We start from the raw sequence: 25,003 nt of genomic DNA on the forward strand, positions 1-25,003 counted from the left end.
TCTCTCTCTCTCTCTCTCTCTCTCTCTCTCGCTCTCTCTCCGTCACTACATTTATACATCTTTAGTTCTGATACATATATTTGGGCACTCTCATCCTCTCCAAGATTTTATTCCACTCTTCTGTCTCTCGCTTACTTTAGTTTTTATTTTTATCCGTAATTTAATTACACATCGAGTAAAGTCATTAAACTGACAATCTGTATAGAAAATTCACATGAAAATACATGTTAGTTCATTATAATTTGCAGATGTGATAATCAAACCTTATTCAGTAATCTGCATTCAAAACAAAATTACAATTATTTCAATTAATCATCGCAATTTGTGAATTAAATTGAATAAGGAAATTTTCTTTAATTATGTACGTAAATAATTTGGAATGTGATGGATTAACAAAGATATTCATATGAATCACGTAGATCAATTTTTAACCAAATATTAGCAATATTTTAATTATTTTTCCATCTAGATACATTTCAATATATGGAATAGATATTCACTAGATCATTTATTTATCAATCAATCTGACTATATTATGGTAATTTTACGAAAAACTTGTCTTGTAAACTGTCTATTTGAAATTCGAACGGGAAGTTCGGCGTAATAAATAGTTAAAATGAATAATTCTAATATCCAATATTTATGAATAATTTGAAAATGTCGATAGATATATTGCCAAACATTCTAGAAAAAGATGACAATTATACAATTTGTTTATTTCCTTCAGTTTGCATAATACAAAGTTACATGTTGATTAACAGGTCGCCGGTAGAAAAAGAACATCTTATATATAAAAATTTAGCTTTGTAAGCTTAACGGCAACCAACATTGTTTCATGACGGTAAATTTTTTATATTTTTGTATTACTTTAAATGCCAATATATAATGAAAGAAAATAATTATCTCATTACAAGATTAATTTATAAATTAATAATCTCCTTTCGTAATTTAGTTCTTGGCGATGCGAGTACATTAATATTACCACGATAATCGCATTCCTTGGGTTAATTACAATTCTAAATAATAACACCGTTCGAACATTTTCAAAACATCAGAATGAATATGCAGATGTAAAAATTAAAAAACAATTTTCAATTAAGGTATCGGTTAAAAGGACACGTAGCTTAGAAAAATATTAACAATAACACCAAATGTACTTGAAGATGGTAAAAGCAAGCTCAAACCAAGTTCTAAGATAGTTTTACGTTAAATTACTTTCATTAATCGAAGTCTCATAGTCTTGTCCTAATCAATCACTCATACCCCACGTCCACTATTATCTCAAATCACATATTAATACAAATTTAAATCATTATTATACTGTTATACCTATCTCATTTATACTCGTTTTAATGGTCTGCCGCTGCATGCTACGTGAGCCCTGCCCGAGTACGGCGACGAGTCATTTCACTTCATTCTCGTCGTTTTTCTTTTTTCTCTATCGACGTTGCATCAAGCCATCAAAAACACGCGCACTACAATAGAAAATGAAAAATACAAATCATCTCAGAGAGAAAAAAGAAAAGAAAAGAAAAGAAAAGAAAAAGTAAATGAAATAAAACGAGTAGAATAAAGGAAATCGCGATACTAGTGAGATAAATCATACGAGCGAGGGTTAGAGCGCGCAGTTTCAAGCTCGAGTCTAAATAAGGAGGTGTTCGGAGACGCCATCGACGAGGATGAGGATGAATTGTCTGTGATCTTCGCACCCTGTGACCTCCCCATACTCGGGCAAGGCGACGAGGATGGTCTTGTCGCGTACTCCTCTGCGTGCTCGATCGACCAGCTTGTAGCGGACGAGAGACTGACATATCCGGGACCACGACTCTTTTCACAGCTCGACGAGCTCAGGACGGAGGTACAACGACGCGATCAGGAGCTACTCGGCATGTCCGCTAAAATGAAAACGCTCGAAGAGCAGCACCACGATTACCAGCGACACATTGCCGTTCTCAAAGAGTCGCTCTGCGCTAAGGAGGAACACTACAATATGCTTCAAGCCGATGTGAGTACTTTTCGATATTTTTCCAACTCTGCTTAGACCGCAGTTGGTAATTAATTATACAATCACATGCCTGCCTATTTATCAGTAACAACGAATAATAAAACATTATTATTTTAATGAAATATTAGTTCGATTAACATTAACTCACTAAGGCTATGTTAAAATCAATTGATTTCTTTTACTATTTCAAAAGCACTTTGTTTAATATAAGACATAAATACTTTTATGAGTCTTTACAAAATCATTGTAACTAGCATATTATCAATAATTATTGAAGGTAAATGATATCAGGGCTAACTATCATCACTACGTCGTAATTTTACATTAAAAATCATTGAAATAGTAAAACATTTTTTCGGTATATGTATTTATTACATAAAATAAATAATTTTCTTAAAACTTTCAATGGTACTCTACTATTGAAGATCTTTCGATCTATTTATGATTTATCGAACTAGAATTTATACGTTTGCAGGTTGATGGACTCTACTATAATATATGAGTCTATTATATTTGCCAACATTATGAAATACATATCCTGTGCAATGAATTTTTATAATTTACTTAAGTAGCTAGTAAATTCTTAAATGAGTTGCTTGATATACCATGTAGGTCGAGGAAATGCGACAAAGGATGGAAGAAAAAAATAGACTCATTGAGAAAAAAACTCAAGCTGCTTTGCAAGCACAACAAGAGCGCAATCGTTTTAATACAGAGCTTACGGAGATCAAAGATCATATGGACATAAAAGATCGTAAAATCAACGTCCTTCAGCGAAAAGTGAGTGGAGTACTGTTATATTTTTTATTAAATTTAATAATTTAATATCAGTTTAACATTATCTTTATTGAAGGGCGCATTTACGTAAATAAATTAAGTTTACTATTCAAAATAATTTCTTTACAAATTTTATCAGTTTCAATAAAGAAACAAAAACGAAAAAACAAAAACAAAAAACAAAAAAAAAAACATATGCCAGTAAGATATTACATCGCTAACTAAAAACTAATGCTTTACACGAATTATTATCCTACATAGAGAAGTATAATTTAATTCAATAAAACAGAATAATATTCAATTAATATTGGATAGAATATTGAATAAAATAATTCAATTGGAATTTTATAAAAATTTATTTCCTTATTACATGTACATTAATGTACATTCGAATTTCAAATGACGTAGTGGCTTTAATTAGTTTTCTAATTAATGATTACCTACCGCAACATTCTAATTACTTATGCATTATAATTTTGGTAATAAATCATAAAATGTGAATTCATGTTCAAGGTAAAAAAAAAAAAAAAAAAAAAAAAATATAAATTAAATAATGTCACATATAATATATTTAATAAATAATGATATTCAGTGGAATTTTTTGTCATGCTTTTCTTGTACGTATAAAACGTTAATAAAAAGACATCTTAAAACGAAGAAATACAATAATATATCTTTTAATTTTAAACTATATTTGCTAATGTAACGTAGAGGTAGATTTATACTATTCATATATTCGTATAAATTTATTTAACACTCATGAAACATTCATGAGCAAAGCAGTCAATTGTATTATATAAGATGAGATTGTATTATATTAAGCATAACATTGTACAAAGATTTATCGATCTATGCAATATTGACATTTTTTTTTTAGAAAATACTGTCCTAACCATACATATATAAACTAATATGACAAAAATGATGTTGAAAATTAGTTGTGAAATTCAAATCCCCGCATATGTAATATTTATTATTGTACAAAATTTGAGATAACTGGTAGATTTACTTTTACATAAATTTATGACAGACACCGGCGAGTATAATTTAAATTTAAATGCAAAAGACTGAAATAATAATGCATTTAATTAAAATTTCAACGTTCTAAGGAATAATTATTAAATAATTTCAGGATAGTCGATAATATTAATTAAATAATGTATATTATTTAATCCCATCGTGACTACTTAGTAGTTTTGAAAGAGTATCAATAAAATTCTTTCCTACCAAAGACTACTACTACGAATTCTCTTATTAATAAACCTTACTTTACATTAGAAAAACAGCTCGTTATCTGTTTAATTTTTATAAACGAAGATGCTGTAAACATTGTACGTTTAACTACTCATGAAATTCAGAAAACTGTAGAAAAATTTAATTATTCCTTCTCTTATTGTTTTCAAGTAATGAATAGATCCACATACCAATGCATATACTTACAAAAATAGGTTAATACCCATAGCTGTTACTGGAAAAGTGCTTTCAATGATTTCAATGCTCCATTTTTACATTATAAAACAGTTGATTCAAGGCATATACAATGAGAGTAACATAATGTAGATGCTGTTTGGCTCCCGAATTAACATAATCTTACTCTTGCTATTTAAATCTGTCCTTTTAATCTATATTTTTTAACCCGTAGTTACCGGGTAAATAGTATACCGGGATAATTATTATAATTAAATACAATTGTATAATTTACACTGCTCTTTGAAAATTAATTAATTATATTATAGTGATGTGAAAAATTAATTAAAATAAATAAAAAAAAAAACGAACGAGCGAGTAACATATTTTGATTGAATTTATTAGAGTATCACAAGTCAGTAAAAGTAATGTTGATGTACATAATAAGGAAAGGGTGATAGTATCGAGAAAACGAATAAATGTTGTAAAATTTAATTTCACTGCTTTGGTGCAGATGATTGTGTCGTGCGTTGATGAAACTTATGTAATTAAGGTTTATAAGTACTGGAATATGCCTAATTAAAAATCATATTATTCAAAGACAAATGGACTTTCAAATAATGTTCCTGCTTTGCCAGACTCTTTTATTCTCCAATGTTCTATTGCTAATGTGACATACTTTTGCATACTCTCAAACATTACCATTACATAATATAAAGACACTGGCAGATTTGCTGATATTGACGTTTTAAAGTTAATGTCGGCCCTAGTTACTCAGCTACGTGTTGCTAAAGCAAACAAAGAAGGAAATTGAAAAAAGGAGCATTAATCAAGGGAGAAGTGCATTTCAAAACTAATTCTACGTAAATGTGAAAGCAGACGACATCTTTAGTAATCATTCCCTCCTCGATAACTTGACATAATTCTCTTCTGTGATTGGAGATGCGCTCCCGGTGTATTCGTAGCTGAACATCGTTATCAACACAAATCTAAACCAACACACATAATAGTGAATGCATTATAATTGATTATATATATATATATATATATATATCTACTGAGAATTTATTAATTTGAGCAAACATTACTTAATTATAGCAAAAATTATTATTACCAATGAATAGCCGTAGATTTAATTGTCCTGCAATATCATTTGCTATTATTATCCACAAATAATGCAATTCATTTATTACATTTTGCAATAAACTGCTACAATAGTGCAATAATGCAATATTTTTTTTAAGAAAGCAATGTTAAAGTCTCCAGTTTAATAATGAATGTTTACGACACATTGTAAAATTTAATCTCAATTTAGTTTAAAGTCGTATCATAAAATTCAAAACAACCAATAAGCAAATGTTCTTGTAAATCTTTATCTCAAAAGTATCATAAAAGATTTAAATTTACAGCCACTAATAAAATACGTTGTTATAACTGGCTGTGTTTTTATCAATAAATTTTCATGGAACTATTTGTATGTAAAGTTAAGAGATTTTTATATAGTTTTTAGTTAAATGAAAGCAAAAGGAACTCCATAAAGTATTAGATTTGTTTTGGCAGTTTATTTTAACGAGCCTAAAAACATATATAATTCTTATGATGATACGATTCTTTATTGTAATTGAACAATTGCGCTATGAATTTCACATTAAATAAATATTGTTCGCTACAAATATAAAATTTACACGAAAATAGCGTATAAGTCGATATCACTAATATTAAATAAATAAAAAGATTAATATTTATTAGTTAGAGTTAACAAGAATAACAAGAACGACAATAATAATAATAATAATAATAATAATAATAACAATAATAATGATAATAATAATGATAGTAATAATACGTATTACTAATTCGTATTATTTTATTTTATATTTAGAAATTTTATCATCCTAGAAACGATTATGATATTCTACCTCAGATTATTATAAATTATTAAACTAATTTCTTCTCTTATTGAAGTTATTTACTTATAATCGTTAGGCGCATTAACCGAAATAAATCGATCGACTATGCTGGCTTTAAAAAAAAAAAAAAAAAAAAAAAAAAAAAAAAAGAAAAGGAAAACGTATGACTCGTGACGACATGGGTGTGCTTAATATAAAACAACAAATAAAATGACAATGACAAGCTATTGATAAATCGTGGCACTTGTCGATGCGGCGGCTTTCGCGGTGCTTGGCACGATGCCCTTAATAAATAACTGCCAAACGAAATATCCCATTGTCCGCTGAACGAATCAACAGATCGAGAACCTGGAAGACCTGCTGAAAGAGAAGGACAACCAGGTTGACATGGCGCGAGCCAGATTAACGGCGATGCAGGCCCACCACTGCAGCAGCGAGGGCGCCCTGAGCAGCCTCGAGGAGGCCATCGGCGACAAGGAGAAGCAAATGGCGCAACTGCGGGAGCAACGCGACCGGGCCGAGCAAGACAAGCAGGAGGAACGCGATTTGCACGAGCGCGAGATCGCCGAGTACAAGATGAAGATGCACACCCTCGAGTCGGAGGTACGTTACGCTAATTGCTAATTTTCGCTTCCGATCCAACGATCCAGCCGTACGAACTGCACTTCAGTCAAACACTGTGATTTATCAATTCCATTCTAACTGTGCATCTGCGATTTTCAAAACGCTGCGCAAATAATTTGATACTTATGCTCGAGCGCGCGCGCGCGCGCGCAATCCCTCAATACAACAATTTCAAACGATCGGGCAATAGCCGCGAAACTACTGATGATAATGCATTGATCGCAAAGAGGATGAGATAAAGGATCGACGTAATAGTTATTGTTGATGTTCGAGTCGGTCATTGATGGCAAATAAGTGAGATTCGGTATAAAAGAACGGAGAAAGAATGAGTGGGAGGCCGAGTGAAAAATGGTAAAATTCGATGGACCGCCGAAGGTGGAGAAGCTGAGCGCCAGGGTGGAGAGGGCTCAGGCTGAAAAGGATCGTCTGGAGACGAAGCTCGAGTCCTCGCAGTCGGAGCTGGGCAAGAGCAAAGCCGAGCTGGACAAAGCGGCCTCGGAGGTCGGACGTAGCGGAGCCGACTGGGAAGCCGCGAAGCAGCGGCTGACGCGCCTCGAGCTCGACAACGAGAGGCTGCGTCACGAGGTCGAGCGCTCGCAGAGTTCGTTCGGGCGGACATCCTTGAACTCCACCCAGGAGATGGACAGAATCCATGAGCGCGCGGAGAAGTCAAACTCGGAGCTGAGGAGAGCCCAGGCCGAGCTCAGGGTTACCCAGGCTGACAACGAGCGCGCGAGGACCGAGGTCACCGCCCTCCAGGAAAAGGTATTACATTAATTCATTATTACCACTGTTATTAATGGCCTCGCGGCCTTGCGAACTATCAGCATTAGTCGCCGCTTATCCTTATTACCGCCGTTATTATTATTATTATTATTATTATTAGTAGTAGTAGTATAACTATGTATTAGCATTGTTATTCCTCATGCTGTTATAGTTGTCGTTGTTGTTTTTCTTATTATTGTTATTGTTTTTGTTTTTATTGTTATTATTTTTGTTATTATTTTTGTTTTTATTGTTGTTGTTGTTGTTGTTGTTGTTGTTGTTGTTATTATTGTTGTTGTTAAAGAGGAAAAGGAAATATTTAGACTTCTATACGGTTTTACCATTGCATACTTGGAGAATTTTGAAATTTGGCAAATATCTCGTGGCTCAACTCACAAGATTTCTATTCAGCAGTCTTACTACGCAGTTCATTAATTAAATTCAATGACGTCCTGGATTGTAAAAGTTTTTATTTTACATAAACTTGTATTACTTTATGCGAAACCATTAAAGACCAATTCTAATTTATTTATTGTATAAAGCGCGTTACCTTTTTAAGTTGAATATTTTAGATAAGGAAGAAGTGCTATCACTTTAAGAGCAATCTTTTTGAATTTCTTAAAGGCGAGTACTCCCGTATAGCTATAGTGGTTAACGAAAATATTTACTTGAATAAAGTCATTTGCTTGCAATAAGAAAATTAAAATGAGATTAATACTGCACGTAAAATAAATAAAAGTGTTTGATAGTAGATTAGCCGCTAAAATATAAAAATATCACACGCGTAATACGAGGGCAATTTTCTCCTTTAATGTTTAACGACATGAAATTTACTCGAAAAAGAAACCACGTAAGCATTGTTAACGCTAAAAAAAAAGAGAGAGAGAGAGGCGTAAAACAATATTATATTTAATGTATAGTAATGGCAATTGATATTTTCTATTAGATCGAGCAAATACTATAAAATATGAATAAACAGTTAGTCATTATCTATATGGCAGTAAATGAAATGCCGAATATTATTTTAAATCTAATTATTAAAAATTAATCGCAACAACTTCCCTGGATATCATTAATTTGCCAACATGATTTTAAAGTTCTTTTTTTTTCTTTTTAACAAGAAAGATACGGAAATTTAATGAAAACTGTTAATAAGACAACTTAATAGCCTGGGATATTAGTATAAGGATCGATAAAACGTCAGTCGTTTTCTTTTAAGAATAGGAAATGAGAAAAAAGGTATATGAAAATGGGATTCTGCAATTTTCAGAGGCACGCTTTCTATCATGTAAAATTACATTCCATCCATTTGATTAATTGCCGCTTCCAACTTTTGATCACATCAGGATTCATTTCTAATGTATTTGCTCTTTAGGCCTGTCTCTATTGTATATTTCTGGCAAATTCGTTAAAATAGACTCGTTAATACGTATATTTGCGCAATCTCCAAGATGATAAATCGCATTTTTTATCAACATTGATCGACCGTCTATTATCGCTCAATTGCCAATTAATAAAAATCATCCTGAGTTCATCTTTATTAATTGAATTACAGATTCAATTTTCATTAAAAAAAAAAACTACTCTTCGCATTATAGTAATAGAAATATTTTATACTGTATTGTAGGAAATTTTTACCTTCCATTGACACCGCCATCGACCTAATTATATCTACTATTTCATTATTTCGTATACATTTATAAAAACTAATAGCGATTTTTGTTTCAAGAACCAGGATCCATCAATTATCACATATCTTTAACTTTAGCACTAAGCGACTGCCTCGTCCTGTAACATCTGCTCGTTGCAATTTCTTATACAAAAATGTTATTTAAGACATTCGTACTGTTTTCTAAATATAATTTCATTATTTTTATTTATTCCAAGCCTTGTAATATTCTACTTTAACGTATTCGAATATAAGTAAGATAAATCAAATAATTGCAAATATTTATTGTCGAATATTTATTACCAAACCATAGCAATTTTGCTTGTCGAAGCATTCAATCCCACTAGATATATAATATAAAATATAAAATCTTTTGTTTGTTATTCGATATCAAATGGTATACAGCATAAAATTGATTATCCAAGACTTTCTAAAGCCTAAGTATTGTTTTCTTTAATAATATTTATATATATATATGTATATATATATATATGAAATTGTTCAAAATTTTGTATAATGTGTATATATCTTTATACTTGGCTTTATGTAATAATCTTATGATATCTTTGATAAATATAGATTAAACAATTTCTGAATTTATTATTATAAAATCTTTATGTGGAAATTCAATTCTACGGTTATTTAATGCCTAAAAAAGTATTCTTATATCTGTCACTTCTTCGTTGTAGAGTAGCGAATTTATCTGTTATAGTTCACAAACCATTTGAAACTAGTGATTTATTATATCTTTCCGGCCTGTCTACAATCCCAGCTCCCATAAATGCGAAAAATTTGTAGGAAACGAATAAGCTTGGCAGGTCCACTTCGGACACCCGAACATGACAAAAGAATCGTGCCACTGCCACATTCGTCTTTAAGCATTGTAATCACGTTGTATGATATTTGTCTCTCTCTCTCTCTCTCTCTCTCTCTCTCTCTCTCTTGATCTTGCCGTGTCAGAAATAGTAAGCCAGAAAAGCTGTAGCAGTTGTAGAGATCGAGTGCTGTACGTCTATCGAGCAACTTTTAAAGCCCATAAAATTGATTCAATGCCAGAATTGAATAGACTTGCTAAAAGTGATCTGGCCCGTCGCATTCTTTTATAAAAGCAAAAACTTGCACGTATTTTCGATTTGTGAGCTAAGTCCGTCGTCGTTCCTCTCGCCATAATAACTCACGTGGCGTGTACTCGCACGTCCGGTAGGTTGAGAAGAGCCAGGGCGAGGTGTACCGGCTGAAGGTACGACTAGAGAACGCCCAGAGCGAGCAAGAGAGCCTCCGCGAGGAGTACGACCGGGCCCAGGCCGCAGTGGCGCGGCTGCACTCTGAGAGAGACAAGGCCGTCGGGGAGTTGGAAAAGTGCCAGGAGGAGCTCGAGCGGACCCAGGCGACCCTCGGCAAAGCTCAGCTCCAGCAGGACAAGCTCCAGAACATGCTAGACAAGACGCAGACGGAGCTCGACAAGCTGCAAGAGCGACTCGACAAGTCACAGGTCGAGACGAGGCGGGTTAGTATCATTTATACTGTTAATATAATGTACCGCCGCGCGCCTTTTTCATGACAATATGGATCAGGATATGGATCTTCGAGATTTCAGAAGCTAAAGATACATTAGTTAGCATTGTTAAAAAGCTCGGTGGGAAACTTTAGGAAAATCGTTGCTATTACATAATTAAGTACGCGAACATTTATCAACAATAAAGCTAATAGAACGATTTAAATAAATAGACGAATCTCTAGACGTTCAATATATATATATATATATATATATATATATATATATATATATATATATATATATATATATATGTAATGAATGGTGGTGTTGTGATGATATATTTGCATGTATTTATCTTGTGCCCAAATTTAAAATTATGAAAAATGATGACATTGTTCAATTTATCTTTCAAGCCAATTTATTACAGTATTTCCAATATATCAGAATTTTACAATTTAGTATCTTTCAAAATCAGTCTTTATTATGGGATCAATTTTAGAAAACAAGTTCCATTCTTAGCCCTGCGGATACTGCAATGAGTCGTAATTTAAAACAAAAAAAAACAAAAAAACAAAACAAAAAGCAAAAGAAAAATGCAAACTTTTCTGCTTTCTTCATAATGATTATTAAAACTTTTTCATTATTCAGCCGTGTTATAAGTCAGTTCGCATAAAGGTAGCAGATAAGTAATTTACGTAATTGTCATTGAGTAATTAAGACGAAAATCGAGTGAAATTCGGTAATACTCTCGCTATAGCATTAAGCATATTACCATAAATCTGTGCTATAATATTGCTATTAAAGCTATTAAAGCTCATTATTACCTGTAATTGGTTTGGCAATAAAACACTGTCTATATTACAGGACTAAGTATGAGCTTTCGTAGTTCGTATTATACAATATGATATGACGAGCTTGGAAATGTTACGGTAAAATAAATGAATTATGCATTGTTGATAAACCAATTTGCTAATTTTTCTTGCTTATCAATTCATAATACAAACGAAAAGAGAAAATTTACTTTACTTTCTTTGATTTGACTATTTAGACGTAATGAATTATTCAAATTTTGCATTCAAAAGAAATAGATATTTGAAAATAAATTATTTGTAAATATTCTGCAATATTTATGGTTTTTACAGATGCAAATGGAAAAGGAAAAGCAAAATTATGACTTTGAGAATCTGCAGAGCCAGTTGGACAAGTCGCATGGGCAAATCACAAGGATGCAGAAAGAACGAGAGACCGTTCAATTGGACATTGATCGTCTCGAGGACAAATATGAAAAAGCTCAAGTATGAATTTAATTTCTCATTAAGGATCTTTTGCTTTGACGACCATTTCACTTTTCCAAATGCCAGCATATAAGAGGAATCATTTTTTTTAGCATTTAGCATCGTTTAATAATAGTAGTTTATAAAATTATCGCGATAAGAATGAAAGTAAAGTGAAATTGTTGAAAGTACCGACAAAATCATATTCGGAAAGATTTTTTAATTTTTTGTTTCAAAAAAATCTATATATATATTTATCAACAGTTTATCATCTTTCCTATGAATTATGTAATAAGAATTAGTTTTAAATGCTGGTATTTCGTTTATTTTTACATTTTTCTAAATTAAATTCTTCTAAAATAGATTATAGAATGCAATGATTATCGTTACGCATAGTATTAGAGATGCCAGCCAGAAAAGAATTTTTACAACATGAAAGTTTATTATGTATTTTTCGTATTGATTACATTTGTTTCATAAAAATATGAAAATTATAGCTTTAACGAAAGTCTTTCATTTAATTGAAAAATTGATTCAACTTGGTGTTAGGTATAAAATTTTTGTTGAATAATATTAAAAAATAAATTAACTGGATAAAAATAAAAAATTTCTTTACATCAGTTTCATGACAAATGTAAAATAAACACGCAAAAGTTTTAATCGCTTATTCTTTTAACATTTACTATTATATTTTACGTTTATTTTTATATTTACAGGTCACTTTAATTTTATTATACGAAATGGCTTGATCCATTGATATATCAATTTTATAATTATCAATGGATATGATACGATACATCATAAAGAACATTTACAGTCAATATTAAACGACAACCTAATTATATTTACAGCAAACATTTTATTATTTAACTAATGTTGTGACTAATGACAGTGATGCCTACCACATAAATGACTAAAGCCTAAATGCATGTGACCGCGTAAGGGCCCAGAGAAATATTCCATTTTATCTTTATTTTATTCACAATTCACATTCTCGCCTCAATTCGCCGCCATTATTTTATTCTTATGTGAATTATGTACTTTTTTGCGTAGACCATCATGCAACGGCTACAAAAGGAACGAGACAGTTTCCACGAAGAGATGGAAAAACTGCAAGAAAGATCGGAATTCCAACAGAACCAAATAGCAAAGTTCCAAAGGGAGAAGGAGAATGTACTTTCAGAGTTAGAAATGATTAAAGATCGCTGGGAGAAAGCTCACAATGCTCAGCAAAAATTAAGCGTAAGTATCGATATAGTGAATAAGATCACGCGACTTTTTCTTTTTAACGACTGCGGTATATATGAGGGCAGTACGTGCGCGTGCGTGTGTAGACTAATACGTGTGCTAATTTTGTTGCAAAACGAAAACAAACGAAAAAAAAAAAAAATGGGAACGCAAACAGCTCGAGAGGGACGATGCACTAACGGAAGTGGACATTCTCAAAGAGAAATTAGACAAGGCGCAGTACACGTTGAACAAGACGCAAGAAGATAAAGAATGCGCGACCAAGGAGATGGACAAGATGCTGGAGAAATATGACAGGCGAGTACCAGTAATTATTAACAGCTAGCTTGTAGAAAGTGAGCGAAAGTTAGTAGAGAAAGTTGGGCACGAACGATGGGTGGCTCCTCGTAAAAGCTCCCTTGCCCTGGTTTAAAATCCTTTAATGCTCAACCGGATTTTATGCATTCAGAGTCCAAAGCGAGGTGTACCGGCTGCAGAATAAGATCGAGGTGCTGGAGGCCGACAAGGACCGTTTCGAGCTCGAGGCCGAGAAGCAACAGATGCTGGGCACAAAGAGCCGAGAGGAGGCGCGCAAGTCCCAGGAGGAGCTGTCGCGCATACAGGAGATGTACGAGCGGATAGCCCTTCAGCTGAGCCGTACGAAGGAGCACGAGGAGAAGTCGAAGGACGAGCTCGACAGGCTGACCGTCGACCTGGACATGGCGCGCGAGCGCTTCGACAAGAACCAGATCGAGATGCGCCGGCTGCAGAGCGAGCGTGAGAAGCTACTCGGGGATAACGAGCGGCTGAGTTTCGAGCTCGAGCGGGCCCAGTCGCAGCTTAACAAGGCCCAGGCAGCGACGGACAAGAGCCAGGAGGAGCTGGGCCGCATGCAGCTCGAGCTCGAGAAGATGTACGAGAAGCACGACAGGCAGCAGGCCGAGATGCGCAAGGCTCAGACAGAGGCAGAGAGGCTGCGCCAGGACGCGGAGAACGCGCGCGAGGAGGGAGAGAGATACGTAACGAGGTTCGGCAAGTACCAGGAGAGCCAGGTGAGATGATCGGGAGTAGCCAGTATCGTGGGAGGGTTGACGGAAGAGGCTGTGACGGGAAAGCCTTGATTTTCGATTATAATTTCGATTTACAAAGAGTTAAGGCTGCGATCGTCTTAGTTGTAGTATGTATGTATGTACGCACAATTTTTAACATATTTGTCGGCTTTGAGGGATAGCGAGGAGAAAAATTGTCTCTACAGTGGGTAGAGACCCGTCGGAACGACGTAAAGATTAAAAATATTACACGATTCGTGCTACAAATGACTACATATATCGTGTTTGCAATTGAAAATGATTGTTAAAAATTTGTAAAGTGACGAAACAGGGGGGAGCGGGAAGGGGTCGGGCGGTAAGGAATGGGAAGCGGTAAAATAATAAAATAAAATAAATAGAGGCGGACGATCGGAGCGGAGCTCGGCACGATTATTACCACTTTCTTATTCAGCATGGAGTGAAGCGTAAAATATTTAACTCGAAATATATTTAAGGAGCTCGTATTGCGCTCGTAACAATAAACTATTAAAACCAATAAAATTCGTATATACTTGATCTTCGAAGGGTTTAATTAATTTGACGATTACGTTTCTTTATTTGCCGCTTTATGTTAAAATCGCTCCGTATAACACACTATAAAGCCCTATGCTGTAAGTTTCTCTCTTGGAAAGATTTACCGATAAGCCAGCAGGATGCACGTAAATATGCATTGTAGGGAGGATTATCGCTTGGGCGTATAACTTTCAAATGCCAATCGTTGGCGCCACGTTTTTTTTTTTTTTTTTTTTTTTTTTTTTTTTTTTTTTTTTTTTTTTTTTTTTTTTTTTTTTTTTCTTTTCTTACCTCACCGAGGGGTCGTGGAATCATTATCCTGTGAAAACGAAGCTTTAATATTAAATTAGTGGTGCTATTAGTTTTCAACGCGAGCACAGGACAATGCAATAAAACGCGTGATTCGTGTTAAGGAGCGTCAGAAGGAGGAGCACGAGCGTCTGAAGCTGGACTGCGAGCGTCTGCGGGACCGTCTGGAGAAGACGCAGTCGGAGCTGGAGAGAGCAAGGCGCACCGAGCGAGACTTCGAGTCGCGGTCCGAGGGCGCACGGGGCAAGTACCAGCTGGAGCAGGAACTTGAGAGGACGCGCGAGCGCCTCGATAACCGGGAGTTGGAGCTGAAACGCAGCCAGGCGCAAGTCCAGGAGCTCGAGCAACGCCACCACGAGATGCAGGTCCAGTATGAGCGGATGCGCGAGGATGCCGGTAAAGTGCAAGCGATCCAAGAACGCGCGCGGGTCGAGCAGGACAGACTGCGCATCGAGGCCGAGAAGATGAAGGATCGCTACGAGAAGCTCAAGGCCAAGGCGGACGCGCTCGAGGCCGACAACGAAAAGCTGCGCGTCGAGATCATCAGGCTCGAGCGACTCATGCAGACGGAGGGCAAGACCAGGTCAGCTGCTTTGTCATTTCTTCGACTCTTTGCATTTGCGTCGGTGCACCTTACACTTACAGCTTACATTTTCCAAGCTGCTGAGCCTTCTGTTCTAACTCGCTAATGAAATTTAATTTTATTAATCGTTGGACTTAGCATTTAGTTTCTTTTTCTTAACAGTTTATTCGCTTACAAAAATTAATTGAGTCCACCGTGAAAGATTCTCCCTAATCGATTTAAAAGCCATTTATTCGGGCATCGTGTAAGTGATGGTGATTAATCCTGAGTATAAATGAAAATGAACATTTAGATATAAATAATGGATTTAATGGAGTTGTCAATTAATTTTTTTGCCGACCATTTTCCTTGACAAAACTGGGGTGAAATGGTAAAAGTCGTTAATATTTCTTAAATTTAATTTCTTAAATACTTTAATTTTAACAACAATTATGACTCACCCGGACGTTTGATAAGTAATCGATTAATGCATGAGAAAATGCGAATAACGGTATTGTTAAAATCGGCCCGTCCCTCGGAAAATTTACTTTCTCACTTCTACGTATAATCGCTACGCTTGCCTAATGCGCTAAGTAATCGATAGATCGGAAAGCGCCAGCATCGAAGTGGAAAGATTACGAGCGAGTTTGGATAAGGCCATCACGGCGCGAGACCAGGTGGAGCTCGAGGCTGGCAGATTGGCCAAGGAGCTCGAAAAGAGTCAGCTCCTGATGAGCAAGAACGCCGAGGTAATGGAGGCGAATAAAAAGGAGCACGAGCGATTACTCACTGAAGCGTCGCTTCTACGTGAGGAGCGGGACGCTGTTAGAAAGGAGTTGCGTCGCGCTCAGCAGCACCAGCAGATGCAGGGCAGCGAGGAGATCGTGCGACTTCAGCATGAGTTTCAGATCGCGCAGCGAGATCGCGACAAGTTGGCAGCGATCCTCGAAAATCGCGAGAAGCACGCGGACAAGATCGAGAAGGCGAGGGAAAAGCTGGAGGCCGAGGCGAAGCAGCTGCAAGTCGAGCGCGACCAGCTGGTCATTCAATTGGAAAAGTCTCAGGATATGCTGATGAACTTCCAGCAGGAGCTGAACGCGAGCGAGAACGAGAGCGAGAAGCAGCGTGAGGAACTCCGACGTATGCAGCAGATTCAGCAGCAGCAGCAGCAGCAGCAGCAGCGCGCCCAACAAGCCCCGGAATCTGTAGCGGAAGTGCATCGGCTCACCCAACAAATTCAGGCGCTCACGCAGAATCTCACGAAAGAGCGGCAACGTTCCGAGCTGGCGGAGAAACGTCTGCAGGAGCTTTCGGCGCAACAGCATCAACAGCAGCAGCAGCAGCAGCAGCAGCAGCAGCAGCAACAGCAGCCCCAGCTTGAGCAATGGCACAAGCAGATGGAGATGGAGAAGCAACGGGCCGATACGGCTGAGAAGCGCATACAGGCGGCCGAGCGACAGCTACACGCCTATCAGCAGCAGATTCAACAGATGCAACAGCAGCAGCAACAACAGCAACAGCAACAGCAACAGCAACAGCAACAGCAAGGACAGCAGCAGCTGCAGCAGGGACAGAACGCTGCCGAGGCGGCAAGATTACGAAAGGAACTCGAGAAGTCGAGGGAGGAGGTGAAACAAGCCCTCGTCGAGCGGGAACGATTCCAAGCCCAGATCGAGATGCTCTGCCAGGAACTCCAACAGAATCAGGTTCGTGGGAGCCTTTTGCGACGAAGGTGGATTATGCTTAACATTATAATATCACGGTTCATCTATCCAATATTTCCACATTGACTATTTCACCGTTTGATTGTATATGAATTGTGCGAAGGTGGCGCTTCACGAGGCGAACAACAAGTTACAGTCTGGTACCGGCAAAGGTGGTGCGGACGCTGGTCAAGAGCGTAACAAGCAATTGGACGAGCAAAGACGGCAGTTAGAACAGCATAAACAGCAGATCGATGAAAAGGCAAAGCATATCGAGGCGAAGGAGAGATCTCTGCAAAATATGGATCAGGAGCTTAGAAAGCAGAAGGCAAAATTGGACCACTACGAACAGCAATTACAGAAGGTACTCGATTCGCGTCTCCACGACTCTAATCAACGTTTGTGCACTTTTTTTTTAAACAAAATAATCGCTGTTTGTTTGTTCGACTGAAACTGCCGGCTTTAAAGAAAGTCTTTCGTGAAATGATCGTATGATTATTATTATCTCGCTAATCGTACGAAAATTTCAAAGATACGTTCATGATTATCGGAGTGACATTTAAGTTGTAAATATTTAAGATATAAAGCTTCAAATTTATAATTACGAGTCATCGGTACTCTTGCTATTAAACTGTCCTAATGTCATATTACCGGATAATTATAAGCAAATATTTATAAGCAAATGTGTGTTTGGTGTGCTCGTGCGCGCTTGTCTGTATGTGTGTATTAATTGCAGAGCGGATCTTCGCCCGACAAAAGAGTCATTGAATTGCAAAGGACGCTCGATGCCGCTGAGAAAGAACTCGAGAAGGCAAAGGAAGAGGCTAAACGAAGCACTCAGGAGACGGAGAGATTATTGCAGCTGGTACAAATGTCACAGGAAGAGCAAAATTCGAAAGAAAAGCAAATACGAGATCTCCAAGAGTTAGTATTTTAACAGTTGTGCAATAACCGGCCTTTGACATATTATCGACTAGAGATAAAAAGCAAAGAGAAAGAAAGAAAGAAAGAAAGATTGAAAAACAATGACTAATTTCTCTATAATTGTTAAGCTATTTGCATTGATATTGATATTTTGAATAACTTGGAATAACGTGGCTACAAACATTGGTCCAACATTTTTGCACATTAAAATATCAAAGTGAAAGTTTAATTAATTTAAAATTCGCATACAAAGGCTACACTGCACAAATTTTCAAATAATCAACTCACTGATTTACACACAAATTAATTTTGATGCATTTGTTTTTTTGTTTTTTTTAGAGCACTAAAAGCCGCACAAGCAAAAATAAAAGCTACAGCAGCACAGCAACAAGAGGTATCCTTAAATAACTACCAAATAATTTTTCAATATTAAATACTCAAATATTCAATGTAATAACAATTGTTTATTTATTTGTTTTTTGTTTTTTGTTTTTTGTTTTTTTTTTCGTTAATTAACAGGCAGGCCCAGCTGGTTTCTTAAAAAGCTTCTTCTAAGCTCGTCTCTCGTTGGAGATGATTTATCCCTTATCTTCTTATTACAATTTACATTTTTGAAAATTCGAGAGCATTGGACGTGGCCAAATATAGACAGGAGCTGAGCTCAAAAGTCAAATATAAAACAAGACTACCTAAGATTAGATTTAAATAATATATAATTGTCGAATATAACGAATTAGTTCTTCGATTGAGAAGCTTATGATACATATAATTTTTATTCGGCGAAGAGTATGGACCACTTTGTTTAGATAGATTGGGAAGAAAATGAATACAGTGATGTGTGGATTATGCAATAAGAAATTATTGTAGAACGTTGAGAAATACGTAAATGGTTGGGCAACAAGGCTAGATGACATAATCATAATCCGTGAAATAAATGGTAATGGAAGAAAGAAAGCAGCGACAAACATTTTTCTACTGCTTAGTTATCTCAGTTTTCATACGCTCGTGTCTTTTCCCTTTTTATTATTTATTGCTTGTATATATATATATATATATATATATAAGCATAATATATAATCATATATAAGTATTGGCAGAAGCTTGAAATAAATCGAGGAGTATTGCGCCATTCTTGCAATCAAGAAAACACTATGAAAGACATATAAACCGAAGGAATATGAGATTATTGAAAGGGAGTTAATAACACGAGGTGAGATTAGAGAAATGAAGACGATTAAGTTTAAAAAGTAAAGTCTCACAGTGATGATCCCTACGTCGTTTACAAGAGCGAGGAATGTTACAAATTTTAGAGAATTATTATCGACTGGAAGACTAAATAAAAGAAACTTTCTATTTACAGTAAACAAAGATTTGAAGTCAAGGTAAAAAAAATGTGTACAGTTCAATATTTAGTTTTATTATCATTGAATGTTCAAAGTATAGAAGAAGAAAAATCTTAGAAGAGTAATGCAGAAGACATATATAATAAATGTAATGAACGTTACACAAGTATCAGCATTAACAAAAAATAAATAATAAAATCTTTAAAAACTGTCAAAAAAATAGTTTTGTAATTCAATAATCAGACAGTTCGTTTCAATGGATTGTTGATGATAGAATTATATTGTAAAAATCAGTGGTATCATTGCAGTTATCGTTTATAAAATTAAATACGAGGATGAATTGATTAATGTAATCAACATAAAAGAAAAAGAGAAAAAATAAAAGAAATAATGATTTGGACATTATTATAACCTCAAGTGAGTAAGTTCCCATTATATAAACAATATTATTTATCTATCTCTTTTCAAACGCACGTTGATTTGTATTCTTCAAATTTAATTCATAATTTCTGCATTATCTTAGCGTTCGACAGATATAGAATCAAATAAATTAATAACAAAAATCAAATGCAATTGAAGCTCGAATTGACAGTGTTCATAGAAAAATTGTAAACGTACATTTAAGCATTTATTTATTTATTTATTTATTTATTTATTTATTGTTATTATTATTATTATTATTATTATTATTATTATTATTATTATTAACATAGAAACATTTAAGCAATTGATATTGAAAGCTCAATGCAGAGATTTGGAGATCGAACTTTACGTGTAATATTTAAATTAATATAAACAATTGACAAAATTTAGTAGAATACAATGCATGTATTTTATACACATGAAAATATATAATTTCTTGTAAAAAAAAAAAAAAAAAAAAAAAAAAAATTTATTAAAAACAAACAAAATAGAATAAATAATATTGTTATCTAAGCGTTAAATATGTGAAATTGTTTATAAATTCAATTATAAATTCTAAGATCATAATGAGAAATTTAATTTTATAGGAAAAAGTATGAAATCCTTCAACGATATTCGTTTATCTTTACTTAAGCCATACAAATCATCAAGTATTACTTACACTTATTAGCTAAAATTAAAAGAAGAAGAAGATATACTATTAGAATGTTTTAATAATGAAGGTTAGTCGCTGTATAAATTTGTGTATTAGACGATGTATTTAGTAGTTTAATATTATTAATTATATTTTATAATGAGAAGAGTACTGAACTATTGAAACAGTTAAAAAAGAAAAAAAAAATTAAAATAATAACAATTATCAACTAATGACTTCGAATCTCATATTATTGCTGAAATATTTTAAATTAAAGATCAAGGAAGGTGAAGTTTATAATATTGATGGAGAGAGGATGAAAAACATGAAGAGATGATGCAATTTGTAAGTAGTCGGAAGGCGTATTAACTACGAGCCAAAGTAATACAAATAACTAATTTGCTATAGTTAAGACTCAGCTAATCCCCTATTAAATAAATTAGAGAATAACCATTAGGTAGATATTATTTGAGGATAGAGTCATTGGTAGTTGTGAATTGTAGAAAAGCAAATATGTACCTGACGACCACAGAGCTAATTAAAAACAAAACAAAAAGCAAACAACAACAACAACAACAACAACAAAAAAAGCAAGCTTTTATTATTGTCATAATTTTTATTTTGTAATATATTTTGTGCTTTTAGAAGAGCTAGAATACCTTCAGAGGATAGTCTCTTGATCAAATTGCGAGCCTCACACACGTATAATGAATTTCTTTCGTATAATCGATTTCCTCACAACGGCAGTAGACAAATTTGATGTTGTCATTCGTTAATGATATACGTTCATCAATTGCGTCATTTATCATCGCATTGTTCTCTTAAACTCTTAACATCATGTTCTTCTAAACGTGTTCGGATGGTCCAATCATTGATACACTATAAATTAATATAAAATAATAAAGGCTGATACACTTTTTTGAACATAATTACACCGACGCAGCATCTTGATAAATCTATAATTAATCGAATTATTAATCTTCTATATAATATAATAACGAAATAAAATACGTGAAATTGAAATTCTACTGTCTAAATATCCCTATATATAAGATATTGCAAATATAAAACATAAACTTCTTCAATATTTAAGCTAATAAGAAATACGCCCTGTGATTAATTCGTATTATTTTGAATTTTACAATATTTTGCATTATTATAATATACGTATAATATACTTTGACAATGTACTTATGAAATACCTAATGAAATCCATCCAAAAAGTATTTAATTCCTTGTCTATTCGTAAAATATACGTTTCGCGAGGCATATTTCATCAATATCAAACAAATGAATAATAAATTATACTCAGCGCCATTAAGTATGCACACTTTAATTACGTGGTCCAAAAATAAAATGAACATGAGCGAATTTAAAGGAAATAAATGAAAAATGCAATGAAAAATAAAAAATGTGTTAAAATTTAGAGAAGTAACAAAGTGTATTTGCAGCCTATGATAGCTATTAAAATATGTATAAATACCAATATTAAGATAAAATATTTAAGGAGGTTGAAACTATTCCAAAGACGAGCCTAGTCATAGATAATAATTTCAACTGATTCTTACTTATAATATAATTTTTCTTAAGTAGACTTTTCTTTTCTTTTTTTTTTTTTTAATACGATAACCAAACATAAGCCATACATAATCACATGATATACACATATTACGACACCCTTCGCCATATCAAATACACAAAAATGCCTACCTACATTCAAAAGAAATATACACGGTAATTAATAATTGTACTACTTTTTTGAATTTTTATCGATAGACGTGTATTTGTACTGGTAGCATTCTACGATTCACAACGGGTTTTCGAAATAATTTCTGCACAACAAAATACAGCCAAAATGAAAGAAAATTTTTAAAGATAATAACTTGACGAACATCTTTACGTATACGTATATATTCAAAATTATGAAAATTAGTCTTACATTAACAATTACCTTATTGACGATATAATATACATTCATTTATCCAATATATATATATATATATATATATATATATATATATATATTAATACTATTTAAGCAAATGCTAATTTGGATGATGTAGCTTATATTTTAATAATTCGTTCTCCTTTTTGATATAAAAATTAATCTGACAATTATATACATAAATCAATATTGACATATATTTAAGTGATCCAACGTAAAAATCATTTACAAGTAATCAGCTGCAATCAGCGAGATACAAATCAAATTGCAATGCAAAGTTTTTCTATTGAAAAAAAAAACAAACAAAAACAAAAAAAAAACGAAAGTAATGGAATGCCCTTTCATTTTTAATACTTTGTCAATGCATTCAATGACTACAATATTATTTAGTTCCAATTCGTTAAGTAATTAGAATATATACAGAAAAATAATTGGATGACTATACTTTTGCGTGGAGAAACGAAAGATTGTATTTTTTTTACTTTTCTGATTACGGGTCCAAAGGTCGTCGTCATTGTATAGTTACAATATACTATATATAGGTGCATCTCTAATAAACACAAAATGCGCGCAAATATACATACATACATGAAGAAACATAAACAAAATATTTGCAATTACATGTAAGGAATACATTTAAGCATTCAAACACGTGTACGCGCGCTACACACGGGCACATCATACACACGGACTTAAACAATTAATGAAACAGCACGTCGTTGAGTGAACAAAATTTGTATCGAGGCGAGTTAAGTAAGCAATACGAGACGTGTGGTTGGTGAAAAAAAAAAAAAAAAAAAAAAAAAAAAAACAACATAAGTGTTTTATTGGCGTGAAATATGGAATGGTTATTAAAACGTATAAATGACAGGTAAATGCAGCTTTATCAAATTCTCGATGATCATCGGTTTGCGAGGAAAATTCTTTTCATTTTTTTTTAATTAGACCCGTTGAATAAATTTACAAAATGAACAAAAGTTTAGAAAAAAAACGCAAAATGATTTATTATTATCGATAAAGTAGAACTGTGATGACTGGTTCTTACGATGACAATAATGACCATTCGTTTATTCGTTTTTCCCGACATTAATTGCCACAGCGCGAGGTCGGATTCTAAAGTTAATAAAGTATTAATTTTCACGTCATTCGGGAAGAAAATAAAAGTACGATTATTATATACGTTGGAAAGATGTACGATTTTGTAAATATGTGAGAATAAAATACAAGTGAATGTGTTCTAATTCATCAATATTCGATTGTGAGTTTATGGTGTGGTTTATAACTTAAAAAATTTTAGTGTTAACGGCAACGGAATGAGAAAATTTTTCTTCTGTCGTGTTCACGTGTGTACAAATAAATATACGAAAGTCTAACTCGAAGCGACAAACTTCATTAAAAATGTTACTATTCGGGCTTTTATTTTATACCTTAATAATTTTCACGAGAGATGAAGCACAGAATAACATTTAGGGAAAAGGGCCATGGGATCCTATAATGAGTCCAGGCATAGTTATAGATAATAATTATAGTTAATTATAGCGTATAAATATTGTAAGTATATGTTGAATTTATAATGACTTCCTCGGTCTCCTTTAGTTTATAGAGCTAATAATAATTGGAATGGAGGAAGACAGAAAGATTCTATATAGTTTTTCGTTTATCGTAAGATCGTTATAAAGAGTATAAACTTAAAGACTTTTCAGATGAAAACGAGATTTCGTAGCCTAAGCGCAAATATTAGAAAAATTTGACGTAGCATGTAAATACAATGATGAGACTAATTGTGTTTTTAAGTTGAACAAGAGAATGCATAGGTGGCGTTGCGCATCAGTCGTAGAAAAGAAATTATAATAATAATAATTATTATAATGTCACCTCATATCAAGCCTATATCAACGTGTTACGTCGTGATTTTCTTAAAAAGTTAATTATTACATCGTTACCGAACTATAAACTTGTTGAATGAACACGAGTGTGTTGTTACCATCTTTCACTCTCGTTTGCAATCGTTGGGGCCAAGTCTTGCACTTTGTCATTTTAATCGACCTATCCTCTCGAGCAACTGCTTACACGGATTTTTCAGTTAATAATGCATTTTCATTTTAATGTTTAATTGCTGAAGGAATTGTCAGAGCCTTGTAGCTCAAGTGCTTAGAATCTCGAAGAGGAAGGAGAACGATTCGACAAGACAAAATGCATTACCCGCTCAGATATTCAAAAATCCTTTCCAATTTATGACATGGATCGAACAAATGGATCCGCTAGAATTGGCAGCGCAAATGAATCTCGAACGTGAGTGAAACAAGATTTTCATTGAATTGCTTGTTGACTTGTCATAATAATATTAATGAATATTAAATTAAATTACATTATAATAATGATTTATTAAAGTGATCGATAAAA

At 33.9% G+C, this 25,003-nt stretch overlaps 1 protein-coding gene across 1 annotated transcript in view; it reads left to right on the plus strand.

Annotated features, from left to right (window-relative positions):
- The window catches only part of brp (ELKS/RAB6-interacting/CAST family member bruchpilot), a 77,629-nt gene extending 58,343 nt beyond the window's left edge, over positions 1-19,286 (plus strand). Inside the window, exons 4-18 of the mRNA XM_011500750.1 lie at positions 1,838-2,005; positions 2,618-2,785; positions 6,439-6,702; positions 7,099-7,488; positions 10,362-10,664; positions 11,798-11,950; positions 12,983-13,171; positions 13,335-13,474; positions 13,626-14,208; positions 15,171-15,649; positions 16,233-17,334; positions 17,456-17,695; positions 18,068-18,255; positions 18,595-18,649; positions 18,775-19,286. Of these exons, the coding sequence (XP_011499052.1) occupies positions 1,838-2,005; positions 2,618-2,785; positions 6,439-6,702; positions 7,099-7,488; positions 10,362-10,664; positions 11,798-11,950; positions 12,983-13,171; positions 13,335-13,474; positions 13,626-14,208; positions 15,171-15,649; positions 16,233-17,334; positions 17,456-17,695; positions 18,068-18,255; positions 18,595-18,649; positions 18,775-18,810 (4,458 nt within the window). The 3' untranslated portion in view covers positions 18,811-19,286. The remainder of the gene's footprint in view (positions 1-1,837; positions 2,006-2,617; positions 2,786-6,438; positions 6,703-7,098; positions 7,489-10,361; positions 10,665-11,797; positions 11,951-12,982; positions 13,172-13,334; positions 13,475-13,625; positions 14,209-15,170; positions 15,650-16,232; positions 17,335-17,455; positions 17,696-18,067; positions 18,256-18,594; positions 18,650-18,774) is intronic.
- The last annotated feature ends 5,717 nt before the right edge of the window (positions 19,287-25,003 follow it).

The sequence above is a fragment of the Ceratosolen solmsi genome, unplaced genomic scaffold (genome assembly GCF_000503995.2).
Source record: "Ceratosolen solmsi marchali unplaced genomic scaffold, CerSol_1.0 scaffold27, whole genome shotgun sequence".
NCBI lineage: Eukaryota > Metazoa > Arthropoda > Insecta > Hymenoptera > Agaonidae > Ceratosolen > Ceratosolen solmsi.